Consider the following 24,051-nt stretch of genomic DNA (forward strand, 5'->3'; position numbering starts at 1 on the left):
TTTATATATTTTATATCATAAGATGCAAGCCCAACATATAATTCGTTATAGTTATTTTTATTCTAACAATTTAAGTTTTTTATAGAACTATTATTCTACTTTAAGTGGGCTCCAATTAATTTGAATAATTATGTTCCACGTTTTATTATATTATTTATTGATAATGCAAATAGGAGTAGGATCAAACTCAATGCAACTTGGGGCAAGCTGGAGATTAAGTTTAAAAAATGTAATTACTGAGATAACAATAGCATTTTTGTGTCCTTTGGTAAAATGATTTTGCTAGCAGCATTTCTATTCCAGGGAATCTTCTGTGTTATCTGCATTAGAAGCACGGGCTAGCTTAGAGTGCACGGAATTTCTGACATTCAACTTATACGGAACACATTATAATATAATATTATTTTTGGTTTTCTAATGCAGGTTAAGAGAGCGGTAATAGTGACATGAACCACTTCTGACACCAATAGTTGAGAAACAAAATTTGAGGCTGAGAGGCATTCGCTTATACCGTTTCACCACATTGACTTCGAACTTTGCTTGTAAGAGTTGACGACCAAGGCAAATATGTTCATGTCTTTTCAGAGATAAACTAATGAGGGTTGTCACTTACCAACTTCTTGCACTATTACTTCAAGTACAGATATCCTATGGTATAATAGTTACTGTATTACAGTTGGCAAGTGGAAATTATTTTTTTTTTGTCTGTCTTTAACTTTATTCGTATAATGTCGTATTTACTTACTGAGAATTAACAACTTAGATCCTCCACGTGCCGTTCGGTGTTTTAAGCGGCAAGCTGTTTCTATAAATATCTGTCACTGGCAAAGTCTGAAGCCTCCTCCATCCTGGTGTCCACTGCTCTGAGTTCCTCCATGAAGGTGTGGCGCCAAGTTATACGAGGACGTCTCTGTCTTCTCTTTCCACGCATTGGCCCCTGTAACGTCTTGGTCTAATAGAGCATCTTTAAAACATAAAGTTTACTATACCTAACTGTATGAAGTTTTTTAAAGTATAGTTAACTATGATTATCTGTAACGGACTAGAAATAACTATTACTTGCTATTCCTAACTGTAGCAATTTATGAGTCAGTGTTTTTATAATTATCACTTGTAACGCCATCCCTTGACCAAAATGTGCACATTCCACCCTCCCTGTTCACACTTAGCCAGCTAGATCTATAGATAGATATATTGATGATAGATAGATAGATAGATAGATAGATAGATAGATAGATAGATAGATAGATGATAGATAGATAGATAGATAGATAGATAGATACATACATACATACATACATACATAGATAAATATATATTATATATATATATATATATATATATAAATAGATAGATAGATAGATAGATGATAGATAGATAGATAGATGATAGATAGATAGATAGATAGATAGATAGATAGATAGATAGATAGATAGATAGATAGATAGATAGTAGATAGATAGATAATTTCTGTACATGAGATTTTTTAAAATATATATATTATTATAATTATAAATATTAATATTAAATATATTTTGCTTGTGAAATTCTATTCTTTTTCAACAGAGGGCAGCACTACATGTGGTCAGCGATTTCTGATTCAGATTCCAACCGTGAGATTCCCATCCTACGACTCCTATAACCCTAGAGTTACCTTTCTTATGGTAACAGACTCTTCTGCAGCTGAGGTGGGTTTCTTTCCCCTTAATATCTAAGTTGAGAAAAACCCAGATCAAAAATCGCCGCATTCATGAACTGTTTTTCCAGTGTTTCTTGAACTTTGTATGTATCTGTTGTTTTTTTCGTGTCTTAGAGAAGCCATAAGCCATGGGAGGACAGACTTTATGGGTATTCGGGATAATGGTCTGTAGGTCCACCGAAATAGCCGCATCAATACCAGTAAATTGTTTTATGATTTTATAATATTTTCTTAAAAAAGCAACACTTTGAGCGACTTTAAAGAATTGTCGTAAATACCCTACATCCGTATATAGTGCTTCTAGTAGAAGTCAATTCCTTATACATATTAAACGATAAATAAAAAATTAAGGGTCTTATATTTGGATGAATCTATAAAGGGACCAACAGCAACGTTCCAAGTTCTAGAGATTATTATTATTATTATTATATCTTTTATATAGCGCTACTTTCATGCTTATATAGCATGCTCAGAGCACTTTTGGTCCAAATGTTAATCTCATTTGTGGACCAGTTGGGGGGGGGGAGGGAGAAGGTATCTAGGTGTTGGTTTTCCGTGCTGCCTTTAGGCGCTCAGTAAACACAACTCTGCCCGAGTCGGGTGTCGAACCTCGAGCCCCCTTCAGAGGTAGCCAAGCCAAGCCAAGTTCAAGCGCACTAGGCCTCTCGATCACGCTTCCAGTCTCCAGTCACATACAAGTTCTAATTGGTTCCCTGGAGTTTTCGCATGACCTCGAGTTGGCCCCCTACGAAGTCCTTCAAAAATCACAATTATCTTGAACAGTGTAGCGATGCGTAGATTGAAATCAAAATGCAAAAGAATTGAAAAAGAAGAAGCAGAAAATAAGTCAGATAAAAAGAAACTATTGCTGTAATCCTGTGGAAAAACAAAATTGTAGTAAAATTATTTGTTTTCTCACAAGCACTAGAGATTCACCAACCTTATAATGACAGCATAATGAATGAACAAGCTCAGCACCATGACAAACTCTAGTACCAAGAAGATATAGACTTAAGTGAAATACAAAAGTGGCTTTGCTAAAATATGAAACAATCTTGACATAATTCGCTTTACTGCACGTAAGGATATTAACGGTTAACAAGAAGGGTGTCATGTGACCATTACAAAAACCAAAACTCCCAACCGGATTTGTTGTTTTTTCCCTTTTGGCCTAATTATCTCCACTAACGACCGTTTCCACCCCGAACACAGCGTTGAAGCTTTGAAGCGTTGCTTGACCACGGCGATCACAGTATGAGTTCTCTTCTTTCTCTGCAGGTCAGTTTGCTGTATCACAGGACAGAGCAAAAACGTGGCCCGGATCGTTTCATTTTAAAACATTTAGTGTCACAGAGTACAGCGCCTCTGCCAGCAGAACTATTGTAAGCGCTAATTAAACTGTAAAGCTGAATTATTTATGTCCAGTACAATTTTTTTTTTAACTTTGACTGAATGTATTGCAAATCTAACACATTTTTAAAAAGCGATGAAGGAACACAATGGATATGATTGTTTCGACAAACCAATACATTTAGTACCAGGAAAAAGAAGAAGAGGCAGACAAAGAAATACGGACATCCCTGCCATTGAAATTCTATCCAAGGAATAAAAAAAAACAGAGAATAGTGGAGAAAGACGGTCAAAGGATCTCGTGTGGTGCCCTAACAGTTAAACAGACTAAGGGATATGTGAATGTAAAACACCTCTTGTTTGGATGGATATGATTGTTTCGACAAACCAATACATTTAGATAAAACGAATTAGTCTTCAACAATTTCAAGTAAGCTGCATGACCCTTGTGGAATGAATTTACAAGCTTAAAGAAAACTGGGGAGTGCGGTGGCCGAGTGGTTAAGCGCTTGGCTTTCGAACCTTGGATCCTAGGTTCGAATCTCGGTGTAGACTGGAATTTTGAATTTTGGGATTTTTAGGGCGCCATTGAGTCCACCCAGCTCTAATGGGTACCTGACAATGTGGGTAAAGTAAAGGCGGTTGGTCGTTGTGCTGGCCACATGACACCCTGCTCGTTAACAGTTGGCCAAAGAAACAGATGAACTTAACACCATCTGCTCTATAGACCGCGTGGTCTAAAAGGGGATCTTAACTTTTAAAGTTAACTGGGAAGGACTTTCAAAAAATAATTTCTGAAGCCGTGAAGCTTAATGAATATCCCCAACTATTCCATTTTACTATGTGAAAACGATAATATGACTTTACACGTAAAATTAAATGTAAGTAAAATCTAGTCAAACAAGAACTTTTTTTTTCAATAATTCACGGAACATTCTTATATCCTTGCGAATCTCGTACGATGAATGCAGATCTCGAGAGAAGAATCATACCAAAATGAACTGAGATGCTACAGAAAATTCTTAGTTATGACTTACAAAGACCGCACCACAAACCAAGAGATTAGAAACAGGATTATTAAAGCAATTGGACCCCACGATGACCTGCTAACTACTGTCAAAAAAAAAAACGCAAGCTTAAAATCTATGAACTTATCACAAGGTTCCCAGGGCTCGCGAAGACTATTTTTAAGCTGACAGTACCAGGAAAAAGAAGAAGAGGCAGACAAAGGAGTACGGACATCCCTGTCATTGAAATTCTATCCAAGGAATAAAAAAAACACAGAATAGTGGAGAAAGACGGTCAAAGGATCTCGCGTGGTGCCCTAACAGTTAAACAGACTAAGGGATAGGTGAATGTAAAACACCTCTTGTTTCTATTTTAATGTGCATAAAATAATAATATACGTACCCAATCCTCAAAACAAGCTATATTTTTACACCGGATATGCCAAAATACTTATTATTTAAAGTTATCCGCCTCAGCTAAAAATCTCCAAGGCAATGTCTGTGTTTCTACTTTCAGACCAAAGGAGTACAAAGGTCCCGTGTGGACGTTTGAGTTTGTGTCGAATAAGACAGACTTCTGTCTGTGTGTTCATATTGTAATAACGTCCGAGTCGACCCTGAGGTGGATGGTACTCCCTGTGGCTGGGTGGGGCCAGAAATATTACGTCGTCACGTTCCAGTAAGTTGTCGTCCTTGTTTATGTAATGTTCGCTTAGTGACTGGTAGTCTAACAGCTTGGTCTGCATCAGATGTGGCGAAATATACAGGTCGCAACTGCGTTTGTGTTGGTCATGAGAAGCAATACAACCATCCTTAATCGTCGGAATGGGAAGCGTGGTCCAGAGGCCAAGTGCGCTTGAACTTGGCTTGGCTTGGCTACCCGACACCCGACTCGGGCAGAGTTGTGTTTACTGAGCGCCTAAAGGCAGCACGGAAAACCAACTCCTAGATACCCCCTCCCCCCGACCGGTCCACAAATGAGATTGGACCAAAAGCGCTCTGAGCATGCTATAAGCATGAAAGTAGCGCTATATAAAGGCTATAATAATAAAAAAAATAATGGATGAGATTGCCAATAATACATAGTCTAAATAACAATCTACAAAGCAGGTAAGAATAAACTGCCCACTCATGTATCCAGGTTATATTGTGAAAGTACCTATTACCGATGCCACTCTCATGGTAGGTTTGAACACTGACCACTGACATGACAGCCTTTAGTCAGGGGAGATCAATAGCTTGTTGCAAAGTGACATGTTGGACGTACACACCTATGACGTGGCACAGAGTTTTGGTTTCCACTACCCGCAGGTTGAAACATTTAATTCAATGAAATCGTTTTGTGAAAGTAAAACTCAGGATAAAATTATGTTACAAACTAAAAATTTATTCGCCCTGGATCCAGTGCCTTTTGTTAACATTGTGTGAAGGTGTTGTCTGGGAGAATGTTTCCTTGCTGCCTTAAGGCATGCACAGTTTAACTCGACCGGGGATTCGAACTTGCGCCCCCCCCCCCCATAATGTTCAAGCCACTCATCCACACAATTAAAACTTTGGCTGCCTGGACTGTCATTTGGTGGTCTTTAAGGCTTCGTTTGACACATGTCAGCTGGCGTCTCCCGTTGTCCTGGGGTAAATTTGGCTAGGATGTTATTATCTTCAGAATCTGAAGGAACATCTGAAACATTTAAAACATTTAACAAACGAAATTATTTTTTTAATAAACGAATAACAATCTAGGCCTACATATTATGCTTTGTATCCTCAACAGAACACGAGTATAATTTATATAATTTTAGTTGGAATATTATTATATTGTTTATTTATTTATAAAAAGAAAAACCATTAAAAGATCTAGACTTAAAAAGACGATGCGGAAAAAATATTCCTGTACATTTATTTTTTAAACTCGCGAATCAGTGAGACCTTACATTCGGAAATTCCCGAAAGCGATAGCCCTTTCAAAACCGATGTTGGATCTAGACCTAGACCTAGTTCTCTAGCCAAATTTAATTTTTTTTTTTATTTGAACAATAATAGTGGTAAAACTATTTTTCCCCATGTGACCAACGATCTGGTAATTCTATACTCACAGATACCCATCAACTGTTCAATTTCCAACAAAATCGTCAGTGCCGTTTATTGAAACCCGTGTCTAAATTCCACCCAGGTTTCACGACGCTCTGACTTGGATAGAGTTATTGTAAAAGAAGATGTACTCATCTGAAAGTATGAATTGCCTGACACAAGGTTTGCGTTATGATTCACCTCCAACCTAGTTTTACAAAGCGTTGACACTAAGCCCGCCTTCACATTTTGTTTGCAGCTACGCCCCTTCCGTAACAGTGATAGCCGCCGAGGAATGTACTGTGAACATAAAAATCAGGCATACTAACTCGGCGAAAACAGTGACCAAGTTTGGGAAAACTGTGCTGGATAGTGCTGAGATGCTGACTATATTACTCAAAAGGTCGGCTGTAGTGATAGTGTAATACCAAACATTATGACATGCATAAGATAAGATTTGAACAAAGATTTTATAAGGGGGTTATCATTAACAGTGCCTTCCAAGATATCACGTGGTCAGCACAACGACAAACAACTTTTAGTTTATTTCCCAACGTATGCCACGTAACCGAAAGAGTTGGGTTCAGTGGCGTCACTAGGTTGGGTGTCATCCGGTGCGGTCAACTCAGGGTGTCACCCCCCCCCTCCCGCTATTTAAAGATCCTTTATTTTTTGATGGTTTGTTGCGCTGTAATAGGCCTATATCTTTATACATTTAGTTATATTTACCTATGTTATTCGATTGTTCAACAAAAAACTATAAGCTATAACTATATTTGGGTGTCACCCCCCCCCTAACGGGTGTCACCCCGTGCGGACCGCACCCCCCGCACCCCCCTAGTAACACCAGTGGTTGGGTTGATTCTGTGGACTCCTGAAAATACCAAATCTCAATATCTCAGTGTTAAAATAGGGATTTGAACTCGGGCTCCATTGGTTCGTCAGCCTAACGCTTCGCCATTCAGCAACTAAGCCCCATAACATGTTCGAAACTTTCATAAATTAGATTTGCCTTTTTTAATTTTGTTCTTTTACCTATTTCATTCAAATTAATATTTTCACATAGCGCATTCAAGTCAGCATTGTATCTGTTAGTATTGCACCATTAGATCTGTTTGCAGCTCTAAACACATTAAATAAACATTAAAATAATATTGTATTATTACTAGTGTTATATTAAAATGCTCTAATTATACATCTATTATTGCAATAAATGGTTGATATTGTTTATTTTGTATTTAACATTCTTGACAGGAATGAGGCGTATAACTTAGGAATGTGTGAGAATGTCATTCATGCCGTTGGTACTTTAACAGGTGTCACAGTTTTTATTTCTATCAAAGATAATTTGAATAAAGTATCTATCTATCTATCTATCTATCTATCTATCTATCTATCACTTTTCCATCTATCTATCTATCTATCTATCTATCTATCTATCAATCTATCATTTATCTATCTATCTATCTATCTATCTATCTATCTATCTATCTATCTATCATTTATCTATCTATCTATCATTTATCTATCTATCTATCTATCTATCATTTATCTATCTATCTATTTATCTGTCTGTCTGTCTGTCTGTGTCTGTTTTTTTATATATTAAATCTAATATGTCGAAATAGAAATACAAAAACAATCATTTTTAAAAGAAAATTAACTTTCGGACTGAACTGAACATGTAACGTAAAGATAATCATTTCAAAGAAGGACGTGTCGTTGATTTTTAGAAAAAAATATGAATAACATATTATCGATAGCTACATTTCTGACTTATTTTATGAGTCACACAAAATTATAATTGATTTTTCCCCTTACGGGGGCCAGGGCCACTTAAAATCAACTTATTGATGTAAACTTCTCATATAATATTTGAGTGGTATTAGGCCCACTGCCCATGCGAAATGAGCTACGCATACCAAGAGTTGCGATGACATGGAGGCCGATGCGAGAAAAGCGCAAGCAGGGACGTCCTAGTATAACTTGGCGACACACCTTCATGGAGGACCTCAGAACAGTGGACACCAGGGTCGAGCTTCGTTAGAGCGAAACAAAATTCATTGTAGTCTCTTTAACATTGTTCACTGAGAAATTTTATGGTGATGTGGCAGGTCTGCAGCAGTACCGCCCTCTGAAAAACAGCGATAATCTTCTTAGGAATGTTAAGGACCTTGAAGGTATCTTGAAGGTATCTGTGAGGTCAGTTTTCATTATCCCCCCAGTTGATCTAACAACAGGATATATTGGTATTTTTGACATCTTCCATAACCGCTAAATCTCCAAGTGTAGGTTCCCATATTATCTTAGTTTTTTTTTTTTTTCGATTTTCCTTATATTATTTTTGGTGTCAATAGACAGTAGGTCAGGCCGGTATAATCATTGAGAGAAAATAGCCCTATACCAAATGTAATAAGTGATTGGTTGACTCGAGAACCTCTTGTGGCGCGCATTTGTAACAAAGAGGAAAGTCCTTATTAATTAAATTATTAATTATTAATTATTATAGCTTTTATATAGCGCTACTTTCATGCTTATAGCATGCTCAGAGCGCTTTTGGTCCAATCTCATTTGTGGACCGGTGGGGGGGAGGGGGTGTCTAGGAGTTGGTTTTCCGTGCTGCCTTTAGGCGCTCAGTAAACACAACTCTGCCCGAGTCGGGTGTCGAACCTCGAGCCCCCTTCTAGGTAGCCAAGCCAAGTTCAAGCGCAAATGGCCTCTCGACCACGCTTCCCACCATGTGTTATGTGTCAAAGCCAGGTGTTGCTGTATTAATTTTGCAACTTGGTTAGGTCGACATTGGTAGGCAGATTCTGATAAAGATGAAACATCTTGCCATCATGTGTTCAATGGACTCACTACGCAATTTATAGATGCTCTATCTTTATTATCAAAATCAAAACCGACACCAGTATCTGGGAAAAAAAGTTGCACTGGATAGATCCACTTGGAGAGCGAGCATAAAAGAAGGCTCCCGGATGGCAGATGTCATACTCAACAGTAATAGAAAGAAGGGAGAAAATGAAACGGCGCCTGGTGATTACATATGCCCAACCTGTGACCGAAACTGTGCATCAAGGATTGGCCTCTTTAGTCAAACAAAAAGTTGCAAAGGAAAAAGATTGTCTCTCGAGACGTAAAATGGAACAGACAAACAGACACTCTTATCATTATGGGAATGAATCAATTTTATTTCTCTGGCACTGCCAGGGTCGAGCTTCGTCAAAGGGAAAAAATCAAGTATCAGTATGTATTACAATTATTTTATATTATTCTTGTTGTTATTAACTTATTTTAAAACATTATCTTGAACAGGGACATATATATTGAGTACCCAACCTATTGGTGTCGCACATGGAAGTTGCTATCAACACTATACCGTCGTAGAAGATTGCAGGACTCCTGATGAAAGTCAACTAGCTTTTGGCCGCAAAGAAATGGTCTCAGGTAAAAGCTTACCTATACCTATAAACCATGGAGCAGTGGCGTAGCTAGGGAGGAGGGGGAAGAATTTGAAAAGCCCACCTTCTAGTGGGGTCCCAAATGAGAGTTTGTTTTTAACATTAAATATTAAGCAAAATGCAGGGGCACCCAAAGAGTTCTACCCTCCTGGCCCCTAATTGGTAAAAAAATCCTAGCTACGCCCCTGCCATGGAGTTTGTGCGTGTTTCGGATGTAATCATGTGTAAGTGTAATCAAATAAATGATGAAATGCTGATGAAACCAGATTCAAACCCTGCCCGCTAGGACTAGGAAGTAGATTATCTTCAACTCTGAAGGAAAATCATTTTACAACAAAAAAGTAATTTTTATATTTCAGATTATTTTTTAAGTACAGCCCGCCAAAATTTTCCTTTAAAATTTGAGCCTGCACCAAAAAAAACCCTTCTTTGCCCATCACTGAAGTAGACCAAATAAAAATTTGCAAGCACTTTTCAGCACTGTGGTGTCAAAGTTTGACCCTCTGTTCTTTATAGTTCCAAGTGATTTGTAGTATTTAATGGAAACATTACACCGTGAAATGCTTGATTCTCTTTAAAAACAAAAAACGATGACTCACTTGTTTTTCTCAGACATGGCACCTCCAGTGGAGAGCTACGGCCTAGAGTTTATCACCCTCCCAAAGAACATGAGCAAGCTGGCCCGCTACATGGTCCTGGCCTCGGAGGCCAGCACCGAAGTCGATGTTTCTTCAATGAAAACGACAACTGTATTGAAAAACCCTGGAGATTTTCAATACGTAAGTAGACTCATGACCCAACGTAGACACTCGAGTTTTTCAGTACGGAAAAAAAAGTTCCCCTTTCAGACCTTGTGCTCTATAAGAAAGATGATGTAAAGGTCATCTGTTTCTGTGGCCTGCGGTTTACCAGGGTGTCATGTGGCCAGCACAACGACCGACCGCCTTTACTTTTCCCCAACTAATGTCAGGTACCCATTAGAGCTGGGTGGACTCAGAGGTACCCAAAGATCTCGAAATATAAAATCCAAGTCTTCACCAGGATTTCAACCCGGAACAACGCGTTTCGGAAGCCAAGCGCTTTACCCCTCAGCCACCGCGCCTCGTATTGATAATCAGACTGATATCTAATAGCAAACCATATCTGAGAAAAAAGAAACAGGGTTATTGTCAATTTTATCTCATTTTCTTACAGCAAAAATATTATAATTGTTTAATATGCAATTTTAGTACAAAAACAAGATTACAAATAGAGTATGTGTTATCATACAAACTCAGAGGTGGCCCCCAATGGACGATAGATAAAAAAATATTTTGAATGACGCCTTTAATTTTCCCCAACTAATGTCAGGTACCCATTGGAGCTGGGTGGACTCAGAGGCGCCCAAGGATTACGAAATTAAAAAATACCAGTCTTCTCCAAGATTCGAACCCGTGACCCCCGGGGTCGGAAGTCAAGCGTTTTACCGCTAATCCACCGCGCCTTCTTCGGTACGGAAAGGTGACAAGATATTTGGGGAGCGAAGGCGGGACACATGTTGATCACGGGACGTAAAATAAGCAGACTTAGATTTTTTCGAGCACGATTACAACAACTTAAACGTTAGTAGAATACACCACTTTGTAAACACACATGCAGTATTAGTAGCAAGTTTGCCTACATACACGATAATTTAAATCATTGCAAGATTTCTGAAACCTTTTTCAGGATGCATCATCTTTCTGTGCGATCTCAAAGCGTTAACCTGTCGAATAAACCTAATTTCTAAATTTTGTGTAAATTATCGTAAAATTTTGCGATTGTCGCCGCTGCATTACTTACTCTAACAAAACTGCACGTGTAATCCTTTAAGGAGGACCCTTTGCGGTAACAAAGAGAAAGTAGAAATTCCTTGCTAAGGTGACATATATGCACATGGAGATAACATTGTGATTATTGAAATACTTTAGTTACATCTCCTTAAATTCGGTTGTAGAGATTGTGCATATCTCATGCCAAACATCGTACATGCATAAGATAAGATTTAAACTAAGATTTTATAAGGATTATCATCATCATTATCAGTGCCTTGAAGATCAAGATATCATGTGGTCAGCACAATGACCACCAACCTTTACTTCAATCCCCAACGTATGTCAAGTACTCAATAGAGTTGGCAGGACACAGTGGACAATAGAGTTGGGTGGACACAGTGGACAATAGAGTTGGCTGGACTCTGTGGACAATAGAAATGGCTGGACACAGTGGACAATCGAGTTGGATGGACAATAGAGTTGGGTGGACACAGTGGACAATAGAGTTGGCTGGATTTATCTTTATTATTTTTTGTATATCATTAACAGAGTTTGTGCAGCGTGGTTTGATGATGACCACTTTTTTTCATCCAGTGTGTTGAGGTCTTTGCAATTGGGTTTTGTGCCTCCTCTTGTGGTTGGTGAGACCTGTGGGCGCCCGTAATGATCGGCTGCACACTGGCCAGGTTATTTCAGCTAGAGTTAGTGTCGATTGGCCGTGCTTTTTTTTTCTCTGACGCCTTTCTTCTGCCAGCGCTAACATCAGATTATTATAATATTCTTATTATAATTATCTTTAAATAATGATTCATCGTATAACAGCGTTGGTTTTCTCTTTAAAAATTTTGGTTCAGATAGTAGTGAGTTTCATGCCCACCAAGATCTCTAGCTCAAAGGCAATTCTCCTAGTCCTTGTAGCCTCGTCTCTGTGCAACAAAATTTACCTTAGCGATGTCTCTCCAGCTCTGGTCTACATCATGCCCGTCAATTTATACTATTTCGATTACATTTTATGGTAAGTTGACATACCGTAAATAAATCATCAAATTAATATATATGATGTGACGACAAAGCTACCAGTGTTTCTGTGAATTCGAACACTAGTTAACCTCTTCCCACCGTCACCATCAGGGCCCTATCAATTGCGGGGCCCTATGCGAAGACGAATGCGCGGGGCCAAGTCTGGGTACAAGTACATTCGTCTTTGTAATAAATTTTTATTCAATGAAAGCTCACATTGCCGTTTCTTTTTATCTTGCTTAGGATTGAAACCCCAAAATGACAATGTTATCTATTTTTCAGGAGATTTTTATGAGATTTCAGGAGATTTTGTGTGTTTTCAGGATATTTTAATAATCTCCAGGACTTTTTGATATATTTGGCAATTACAAGAGATTTTCAGGTGGCCCTTAGAAAATCAGGAGGCCGCCGAAACCTTGTTTATAAATATACGTTAAAATTGGTTTAATTTAATAATTAACACCTAGAATTAGCGCGGGGCCTATAAAAGTGCGAAGCCCACTGCGACCGCATAGGCTGCAGTGGCCTAAACCCGGCCTTGGTCTTCATATAAACACGCGCACACACACACACTCAAAAGAGAAGGTAACTACTTCCTACGCATTTCATGAGTCAATCTAGTCATGCATGTTAACTAGTGACTGAAACTCTTCCAACTCATCGGTATTCCTGGCTGATTCAGGCAACCCGTTTCATCTTATAACGGCAGATGGCAGTCCGGCATTAATGCATTGCGGGGCCCAATTTAATGAATGGTTGCTAGGCCTCTTTTTTCTTTTTTTTACAATAACAACTATCACTAGATCATGATATCAACATTTGTTATACAACATGCATAGGAAGCAACTCAAACGCAATAGACGCCAATGGATTAATTAAAGCTACGCCAATCGTACGATAGACCTACACTAAATATGTTGACCCTTCCAGTCCTTTAGTTTTAAAATCCTGTGACATGAGCCATGACTGATAGTGATATACTTAATGTTAAGTATGTCTGTCTGTCTGTCTGTCTCTCTGGTAAAATGTGTGTACACGTTCTTTCAGCCAGATTCAATCTCGGATCAAGTTGAAACTTTGCACAATTATTCATTAGCGTAAACAAGACATGAATAAAAAAAAATAAAAATAAACAAGTAATAATCAGTCGATTGATTACTGGTAATGAATTATTTTATTTGATGCCTGCAAGGGAAACTAATCCTATCAGCATTCACTAAAATATTTTGGGTTTAGTCCCCTTAATAAATAATTGTTAAAGTTATTTATCCTTCACGAAATCTGCGATCAAGTTGATACTTTAAAAAAATATGTATGTATCTAATAAAATATGAAACAATCCAAAAAAAAAAAGTACATAATCAGTTTACTAATTATTGGTATTTAATTATTTTGTTTGAGATTGAATAAGGAAATAACTTCTACATTATCGATAGATAATGTTTGAAGGGAGGAGTTCTTTCCCTTTAGATAAGTTTTGTGTTTTAAAAAAATGATTTTCGTTTACAAATATTTTGCTTGTTTGGTCTCTATGCTTTCTCCCCAGCATTCATTCAGTTGATTACCTGCAACATGAGGTGATATTTATAGCGTCCCGCTCTGTCAAAGAGTTTATCTTGTTGGACGACCAAACGTTAACCAAGTAAGGCCAGTTATAAAGCTTATATCAACTCGCTCTGTCTGTATGCTATATCGTATTTAGCTGAAATTTTCTCACAATTTTTTCTTTTACCCGAAGAATCAAGAAAAAAAAATTAATAAACTACTGGTCATTAACTATTTCGAATGGTATCTTAAACAAGGTGAATAAATCGTACTTGACAGAGGTGGTGGTGTAAGTGGACTTCGTCCCCGTGAAGACACTTGAGCCCTGAGTGAACATTCTTTTAATGCATTTGTAAAGCGATCACGTACACATTCGCAAAGGATACCACCTTCTTCCCTGCCCCTTTCACGTGTGGGCCAGACAGGGGATAGGGTCGTAGCTCATTGAGAAAGCTAGCAACTAAAGAAAAACAATTGGTAACCCTGAACTCAAGAAAACATTAAGAAACAGGAACAGACACAAAATAGAGCAGTGAGATTCATAGCAAACGAATATTCACATTTGACTAGAGTAACACCTTTAGAAAAATCACTTAATTTAGAAAGCCTTCAGGACAGAAGACTTAAAAGTAAAGTAGCAATTATACATAAAACACTGAACCATAATCTTCAAATACAAAAACAAAATTTAATAAAATACTCTGAAAGACACAAAGATAACGGCATATTTCTTGTTCCATATGCTAGGACAAATCTGTACAAATGCTCCTTCTTCCCTAGTGCTATTAGAGCATGGAGTGGGTTGCCTGAGCTAGCCAGGAAACCCAGGGACTTGGCAGAATTTAAGTCACTGGTTAATATGCATGACTGAATGCATGACGCGTAGGACGTCATCCTCTTCTCTTTTTAAAGTAACGTCTGCATTAGATAAGATAAGAAAAAAAATGCGATTATATAAAGTAGCACTGGCCTAACGGATAGAGCCGCAGGTACATCTAGCTGACTTAGTCAAAGTAAGAGTTCGATACCTCGACCTAAATTTTATTATTTCTTTTCTTTTTTTTTTATACTTTTTTATTTCAATTAACTTAAAATTTTATTTTCTAAAAGTTTTTTTTTTCTTTTATCTTCTTTTAGATATTACTTTGTTATTTCCATTTTTTCTATCGGCACTATAAATTCCAATACAGAAGGAGCCATATACTATAAATTTACAGACGCATCTTCGGTTTAACGGAGAATCGCCTTATCAGACCAGCCACCTATTTCGTACTACTATTTCAGTGATGCCCAACCTAATTCCATTTTGATCTCCAACACTCGTATCGCGGGCCACATGACCAAACAGTTGCAAAAACGAAATGAAACCGACTTCAAACTATAAGAAACCCGACGACCTAGTACTTAATTAAGTAGAATTTTTAAGCATATTTATATACGTAGAAAAATAACTTCATTTCTCGACTTCAAATGTGAGCAACATTGCGGCTAGCTTTACCACCAACTCATGTTTGTCTCATATTTGGTTATTCTTTTCGTAAATCCACTAATCTCTAATTTAACAATCTTTAATTTGCAGCTCAAATGAAGAATGTCGCCATATTTCTATAACAATGAAGCTTAATGTGTACTTTTAAACAGCCACACTTTCTTTGTAGAACGAATATGTTAAATACGTATTATCAAGTTCCACCAAAAAGTAAAGATCCGTTCGGTTTTCCTGGTGGATTCAACATTCTGAGTATCATTTCATAAACGCACAAATGTTAAAGGCCATGGTGCCACTTCATCAGAGAAAAAAAAAGTGAGATCCTACTATAGAGAAAGATACATTTTACAACTTTTTTATGGGCGATTTTCTACACTTCGTACCGACATTTCGGAGGGTAGTCGGAACCACGTCGTGGGCCGGATGCTGCCCGCGGGCCGCATTTTGGGCATCACTGTACTAATTGGATGAAACATGAGATGTTCAAGAAATCTTGTGATTGGGAGTATTCGGGAGTATTGCGTTATTTGTTTTTAAAATTATTTTTTTACAAGTGCTTCATGGCTTCCTGAAGAGGGCGATTCTGATTGGTACTTCACGACTATTCCCTTGACTGCCACCCCAACTTGCCACCAAGCTGTCATGAATGTCAACAACGACGCTCGCTTCGGTTGCTACATGTTCGGTTACAACAAAAAGGAGCGTCAAACGGGCTACCTGCTACCAGTGAGCTACATCTCATCTCCAATCAACGCTCTCGTGAGTACTTCTAGATACACCATGGCGGGTGGGCTATAAATAGTTTTTAAAAGCTAGTTTTTATGGGTTTTTTTTAAGTATACAGTGTACAGAATAAATAAAGTGTTTATAAGCTATGTATTTTTTAAAATCTAATTTAAGGTCCTAATTAAGAAAACGGATGTATCAATAAAAGTGTTGACTATGTTTTTAGTGCCAAATGTCTAGTCCGACGATTGGCGACCTGGTGGACAATGACTGCGATATGATGATAGATGAAGAATGGCTGGACGGCTTAGGTAAACGTTTGGTATTGTTTCATCATAAATGATAAATGCAATCGCGTCACTAGAGTCGGTGTCACCCGGTGCGGTAAGCTTGTGGTGTAACCCCCCCCCCCCAAAAAAAAAAAAAACCTATTGTTAATTTTGTTTCTTTATGTTGAACAAACTGTAAGCTAATTAATTCATTGCATTTTGAAAATATGCATTTTTTTCCCGATTGTGTGTCATCCGGTGCGGCCCGCAAACACACACACCCCCCTCCGCATAGTCCTAGTGACGCTACCCTCGTAATGTAATGGATAATTAAAATAAATATCTAACAAGCAAAATATATTAGAAAATTATTTTTTAAAACGAGATTATATTAAGTGAATAGAAAACATTGTTCAATCGCTGCTATATCGCGCAATACTGCAAGGTTTATCTCCCCTTAGTTTTTTTTTCCATATAAAACCAAATTTATTAGGGCTAATCGATTAATTAATTGGTTGTTGTTTTTTTTTTAATTAATTCATGTGCTGTAACAGAAGAAGGGGTAAAGAAATGTACCTTGCGCCTAAATCAGTGCGCTACTGGCAGTGAGGTCTCGTAAGCCTTTGCTGGCTACCCATATAAGAGAAGGAAAAGTCTTAGTTCAAACCCCTGCTGCAATGCAGATATGCTCAAACATGGGAAATGTTTCTTGAGTCAGCACTGAGGAAAAATCAGAAGCCGGCGCCCCTAACGCAGCTTGCAGTCACAGTGCGACAACCTGGCTGAGCCTGTGATGCCACTATTCCAGCGGTTCTCAACCTTTTTAGCTCGACGACCCCTTTTTACAACCCCCCACTCTTCAGCGACCCCCACACACCCACACTTACACAGCAATAGAAGAATTGACAAAAACAATCAATTTATCGACGGTCTCAGGCGACCCCTGGCAAATCGTCAATTGACCCCCAAAGGGGTCGCGACCAACAGGTTGAGAACCCCTGCACTATTCCAAACTGTATCGGCACTTATTGCGTGGAAAGAAACTGCTGTGTGGGAAACAGTGTTTTGATCAAGGCTTATGCCAAGTCATTGATCTCATTTCCATGGGATATTACATCGTCGTTTACACGATACTGATAATCACGTCACAAAGCTTATATCAACTTACTCTGTCTGTCAGGTAAAAAGTTTGTACACGTTATTTCTCCGACAGCCAATCTCGGATTAAGCTAAAATTATTTCTATTTCCCAACAAGACAAGAATCAATTAAATAAAACCCCAGTTAATAAACTATTCGGAATTAGTTGTTTTCTTTGGTATCTGGAAGAAGGGGAAAAAAGCTTTACTTGACAGAAGTGGTGGTATATACTGAGTTAGTCCCCATTATAGTTCGACGCTCTAGATTGTAATAAGCAATATACAACTTTTTTTTCTGTATCATGAGAACCTCACAAGCTGAGTGATTAGCACATCTGCCCAAGGAGTTGCAATTGAGAATTTTGTTTTTTTTATGAAAATGCTTTTAGAAACAATTGTACCGTTAAATCCACCCAGATATTCCATTCTTTCTTCCTCCTCACCTCCCCCCCCTCTCCTCACATTTTCTCAACTGGTCCATATAAGTAATAAGATAATAGCGTGTTAAGATAGCTTAAAGCATGAAATAGCGCTAAACAAATACAATTGGTAAAAATATTATTAATCGCACAGATGTATTGAAGTTGATCTAGATCTATTGCAAATTTTTTGTATTGATAACGCTGCCCTAATTGATACAATTACACTTAATATAAGCTTTTTTTTAAAAGTATATTTTAGGTTTCTCTTGTTTGTTTTTAAATTTAGCTTGTGACACTGAACTAGTGTACTTATGATTGTTTACTTATTTATTTTAAGCTTCAAGCCTTCTTTCGAGTTTTGCTTCTTTTTTTTTTTTCTCATAGGTTTTTCCTTAGGTCCCTTAGAGCGTGCCCATATTTCTTCATACCGATTTCTTTATCTCCTACTGTATTTCATGGCTAGCTTAACTCTTTCTCTCCGTAATTATTCTCCACGTTTCGACGGGATTCTTTATTTTCCAGAGTAGTATTTCACTCCCCTGTTATGATTAAGATCCATTAACGTTTTTGTTTGTAATCAGAAAATGTTTTATTTGGTATAGAATTAAAGGTGACTGTATGATCTTTTTTACATAAGACAAAGTCAAGTTTATAAAGTCAAACCTTAATTGTGGTAATGGATGTAAGCACCCCACTACCTATAAAATGCTTCCAAATGGCATGCGTCTCAAATAGCCTCTGACAACCTGTCCAACTCCTGGCCTTCACGTGTGGCTCAGATATTAAGTCCGGCGGAACTGTTCTCACTAACAGGAGAAGGGGCAAAGGCGAGTAACTGGCGCCTTAACCAGTAAGCTTCGGGCAGGAGAGGCTCGTTAGCCATGGCTGGCTACCCACCTAGGAGAAGTAAAACTCTGAATTCAAACATCTGTTGCCTTGCAGCTATACCCAATCATGGGAGAGGCTTCGGGAGTCAACCCTGAGGAAAAATCAGGAGCTGGCGACCCTAAGGCAGTTTACAGCACCCAGTGCTACACTCTGGCAGAACCTGTGACGCCTCTGACCCCAAACTGTATCGGCACTGCCGTTCCTTTGGATGCATCAACTGCGAGGAGTGGGGGGAACTGATGTGTGGGCGACATCGTTCCGACCACAACTTATTCATTTCATTTTCATGAGATGATCCATAGTCACTTCGCGACTAAAGAAGGCCATATAATTTTATTTAAATAATGAGTTCAAATCAAAGATGGTGTCGTAAATTAGGAGAAAAAGAGTTAAAACCCGAACGGCAGTCGAATGTCACTGGTAAATTTTTGTTTGTATTTCTACAGACAATGACAACGATCGAAGGACAGATGAGGACGTTGGTGTAAGTAAGTAGTGGACAAAAGTTGGCAACACCTTTTACACCAGGAAGGCCAATTAGTCTTTTTTTGTTTAAAAATAAAATTTGGTATAGAGTTTATTAACATTAACTACAGAGTGAGACCTTTATGAATATTAAACTTATTGTACTATTAAAATTTGGCTTTAAATCTTTCCCTAATGTGGCTAGAAAATGCTGCAAAGTTATTGTGTTTTTGTGGCAATCACAAAGCTTATATCAACTCTCACTCTCAATCTCTCTGTCTGTCTGTCGGTCTGGCAATTACAAAGCTTATATCAACTCACTCTCACTCTGTCTGTCTGTCTGATAGAAAGTTTGTACATCTTGTTTCTCCGAATGCCGGATTAAGCTGAAATTTTGTACAATTATTTCTTTTACCTGACTACACAAGAATTAATTTAATTAAAACGTTTGTATCGAAATTCTTTTTTAAAAACAACATTTGAATCAGTATTCTATTCAATAAGCTAGTTAATAAATGGAAAATGTATTTTATAATGATCTATTGACACTTTTAGCATTGTGACCTTAGATGCAAATTTTCTGTACCAATACGCGAATCTATGAATGTAGCTTGAGTCATTAATGAAGAAGTTCATGACCTTTACCTCCCCTGAAGTTTTTCATTGAAAAGTGGTGTAATTTTAATGTTGTTTTTTTTTTTAAATCTGCTTGCATATATAATTTGCATATAAAATTAGATGGTTCACTTTCGGAAAAGAAAAAGTAGCCGTTGCATCAGCACTTTGAATGATCTAAAATATTATAATGTCCGATTTTCATTTTCTCTTATAGTTTCTGAGATCTAAACGGGACGGACGGACCAACGGACAGACAGGCCACACAAAACTAATAGCGTCTTTTCGGGGGGCCGCCAAAAAAACAATAAGTTAATTAACTTTTTGGTAACTAATTATGCGGTTTCGTATCTTGAACGAAAAAGGGAAAGAAATTGTACTTGATTGAAATGGTGGTATAAGCTCAATTAGTCCCCTTATAGGTCGTCGTCTGACTCTTAGTGAACAAAAACCTGAGAAATGGGACCAGACTATAGAAACAATAGATAACTATACCATCTTCCATTTCATAAAAGCTCTCCACTACCATGTTGGCTTGAGAAGCCTGAGAAGTCTTGAGCCATTCCTTCGAATTCAAATCGTTAGCCCTTTATATTTTTATAAATGTTTTTTTATTGTCTAGATCTATTAAAATTTTAATTTTAACTGATCCAAACTAATTGATACAACTATTATTAATATAAGGTATGTTGTTTTTTTTTTAATTTTGTTATTGTTTCTGTTTTAGATCATGGTTACTGGAGCGAGTGGACGAGCTGGACCTGCTCCAAGAACTGTTCTGACGCTAACATTTATAGGTATAGGTCAGTTTCAAATGTCGTAAAATCTAGAGCTACACAATGTTGAGTTAAAATGACAATAAAGACTCCTTCCATATTTTTTTTTTTACATTTATAAATATTATGCTGTTTTTTTTTTTTCACTAAGTTGTCTGAGGGCAAGTTTTGACTATATATAGGGGTCTCTGGGTAAAAAAGAAAGTATGAGAACCTCTGGAGTAGAAGACTGTACAATATGTGTGTGACGACTTCCTAATTTTAATGAACCACAAAACATGGAAGTAACAAACTCGACTAGCTTTCTTTTCTATTAATACAGCACTTTATTTCCTCTCTACTTTCTACCTCACAACCTACAACAACAGGCCTAGCCGCTCCACTGACCTCCTGCATTCCTGACCTCTCGCTACCCCGCTAGGCTGACCCATTCAACCGCTGGACAGGTACAGAACAGGGGCGTAGCTTAAGGGTGACACTCATGCTCCACGACATACACACACACACACACACACCAAAATCCTTTCACAACAACCCTACCGGACCATTTGGGTACCGGCCAAAAGGGCATTTGCCCAAATGCCAATACAGCCAGTCCGCCCCTGAAGACCGTACTATCATGCTTGTGCAAATAAAATAACAATTATTCAGCCACACACCTGTGACAAGTAGAGGTGCCTGAGACGAAGTACTGGTGAACCTGAAACTTCGACTCTAACGCCAGAGTCCAAGACAATAAAATTGGTGTGGTAAAAGTGGACATATGTCTTGCCATTCATTGTGTAGTTAATCATAATCAGATCTTATTCCTCTTGCTGAGTTGCAGCCCTTTAATTAGCAATAATTTAATTGATTTCAGGGCCTGTGATAACCCTGCACCGTCAAGTAGGGGAAAAAACTGCACCGGGACGAAATTGGACAAACTTCCGGAAATTTGTCATCTGAACATGTCATGCCCTGGTCGTGAGTTCAGGTTTTTCATGCTAATTACTTCCCTTCTTGTGTCTCCTTCAGTCGTGAAATGACTGTTTCATATGCTCTAATAGGGGGGTGCATAGCATATGGAGTAAAAAAATATCAGTTTATCCTTTTTTTTTCTTTTTCTGAATTATTATTATAGCTTTTATATAGCGCTACTTTCATGCTTATAGCATGCTCAGAGCGCTTTTGGTCCAATCTCATTTGTGGACCGGTGGGGGGAGGGGGTATCTAGGAGTTGGTTTTCCGTGCTGCCTTTAGGCGCTCAGTAAACACAACTCTGCCCGAGTCGGGTGCCGAACCTCGAGCCCCCTTCTAGGTAGTCAAGCCAAGCCAAGTTCAAGCGCACTTCGCCTCTCGACCACGCTTCCCACGAATAGTGGGGTATGGTGGCTGTGTGGTTAAGCGCTTGGCTTCCGAACCTGAGGTCCTGGGTTCGAATCTCGGTGAAGACTGGGATTTTGAATTTCGGGCGTTTTAGGGCGCCCCTGAGTCCACCCAACCTGACTTAAGTTAGGGAAAGCAAAGGCTGTTGGTCGTTGTGCTGTCGACATAACATCCTGCACGTTAACCGTTGGCCAAAGAAACATCATCTTAACTCTTAACATCATCTTAACTCTTAACATCATCTTAACTCTTAACATCATCTGCCCCACAGATCGCAAGGTCTGAAAGGGGAAACTTTTTTTTTTTATAATTTGAATAGTTTATTTGCTTGTTTTTTTTTTTTTTTTTTTTTTTATATAACTTTTGGTTTGGTGTATTCTTTACTGAATGTATTAATACAGTTTTGTATTTTTTATATTTGTCCTGTAATGTTCTTAAAAGTGATTTTACTGTGTTTCTTTGATTAAATATGACTATCCATTTGTTATGTTATAAATCCCAATGCTCCTGTTGCGTCTGTTCTGTTCTTTTCTTGAGTTGAGATTTGTTTACATGTGTCTTTGTGTCAGAAGTGGAGTGCGCGTGAGGTAGTTGGCTGTCTGAGAGGGTATGGTAGGTGAAGGGCGATGTTGGTATTGGAACATTTCATGGACTTAGTTTAGGAAAATTAAATGGTTAAACTGTTGAACAAAAGTAATTAAATGCTTGAACCTGACAGATGTGAGCTTAAGACGGGTATTCACAATCTCTTAAATTTCTTTTTAGTATGGGCCCACCTCTGAGTTTTGCGTTGAACATGAATTCTCCTTATAATCTTCCTTTTTTTTTTTTAGTATGTCCGGACTATAAATGGGGCGAGCACTGTGCGGGAGATTGCCCCAAATGCATAGACGTTTGCGACAAGTACAGCGGTGAATGCAGTAAATGTCAATCAGGCTACAAGGATCCCATAAATTCTTGCAAATTGAGTAAGTCTTTGTGTCCTAACGTCCTACTTATTATTTTACCGGTTTCAAACGATACAAGCCAACGCGAAGGTACCCTGGTAACAATGCAGTGGGTACCAAGTCACATAGGAGTGGCTGGCAATACCGTTGCAGACTCAATGGTCAACCAGGGAGGGGCGTATTCCACCTACCGAGCAGACTGTGAGTTTCCATCATGGTTAGTCGTTGTGCTGGCCACATGACACCCTCGTAAACCATGGGCCATAGAAACAGATAACCTTAACATTATCTTCCCCATAGGTCGCAAGGTCTGAAAGGGGAACTTTACTTTTTACTTTTCTATAGTGAGTGAACTTGTCTTACAAGTAGGAAGAATAACTTATCCTCAAACCTCTCTTTCTCGAGCTTCGTATCTGGCTCCTTCTGTCAATGGATGCGCTTAGATGAATCACTGATTTTTTTTTGGTTTCTTCTTGAATCCTTGCAAGATCTCTTGTGAAAAAACAAGCGAAATTCGCACATGGATGCATCTGTTTAAGACTGTCTAATAGTACAGCTTTCTTTACATTGTGTCAATCAATTTGGACTGTTGACCCCTAGGTAAATATTGCATAACAAGCTCTTGACTGGAACCCACAGGAAAAGAGAAAGACCTACATTTAGTCTCTAGGCAAATTTAAATTTATTTTTGTATTACTATAAAAAAATCTAAACGATCAAACTAGAGTTTTCGCCTTATGGCCAACGAGCTAGTCATTCTTTTCTCAGCGATATACATCAACTGTTAAATTTCTAGGAAAATCGTTAAAGCCGTTTTCGAAATCAGTTTTCGTCCACCCAGGTTCCTCCAAGAAGGAGAGAATTAAGTAGATGTTGGAAGTGTGGTCGAGAGGTTAAGTACGCTTGAGCTTAGCTTGGCCTGGCTCGAGGTTCGACACCTGACTCGGGCAGAGTTGTTTAGTGAGCACCTAAAGGCAGCACGAAGAACCTTCTCCCAGATACCCCCTTC

The 24,051-nt window shown here is 38.3% G+C and overlaps 1 protein-coding gene across 1 annotated transcript in view; it reads left to right on the forward strand.

Annotated features, from left to right (window-relative positions):
• The first annotated feature begins 427 nt into the window (after window positions 1-427).
• The window catches only part of LOC106060300 (uncharacterized), a 30,354-nt gene continuing 6,730 nt past the window's right edge, over window positions 428-24,051 (forward strand). Inside the window, exons 1-15 of the mRNA XM_056017669.1 lie at window positions 428-653; window positions 1,567-1,688; window positions 2,978-3,081; window positions 4,574-4,735; window positions 6,383-6,526; window positions 7,378-7,439; window positions 9,439-9,570; window positions 10,197-10,363; window positions 12,232-12,392; window positions 13,944-14,039; window positions 15,986-16,190; window positions 16,384-16,468; window positions 20,682-20,751; window positions 21,590-21,693; window positions 22,929-23,063. Coding sequence (XP_055873644.1) covers window positions 596-653; window positions 1,567-1,688; window positions 2,978-3,081; window positions 4,574-4,735; window positions 6,383-6,526; window positions 7,378-7,439; window positions 9,439-9,570; window positions 10,197-10,363; window positions 12,232-12,392; window positions 13,944-14,039; window positions 15,986-16,190; window positions 16,384-16,468; window positions 20,682-20,751; window positions 21,590-21,693; window positions 22,929-23,063 — 1,807 coding nt within the window. The 5' untranslated portion in view covers window positions 428-595. The remainder of the gene's footprint in view (window positions 654-1,566; window positions 1,689-2,977; window positions 3,082-4,573; window positions 4,736-6,382; window positions 6,527-7,377; window positions 7,440-9,438; window positions 9,571-10,196; window positions 10,364-12,231; window positions 12,393-13,943; window positions 14,040-15,985; window positions 16,191-16,383; window positions 16,469-20,681; window positions 20,752-21,589; window positions 21,694-22,928; window positions 23,064-24,051) is intronic.

This window comes from Biomphalaria glabrata, chromosome 18 (assembly GCF_947242115.1).
Source record: "Biomphalaria glabrata chromosome 18, xgBioGlab47.1, whole genome shotgun sequence".
Taxonomy (NCBI): domain Eukaryota; kingdom Metazoa; phylum Mollusca; class Gastropoda; family Planorbidae; genus Biomphalaria; species Biomphalaria glabrata.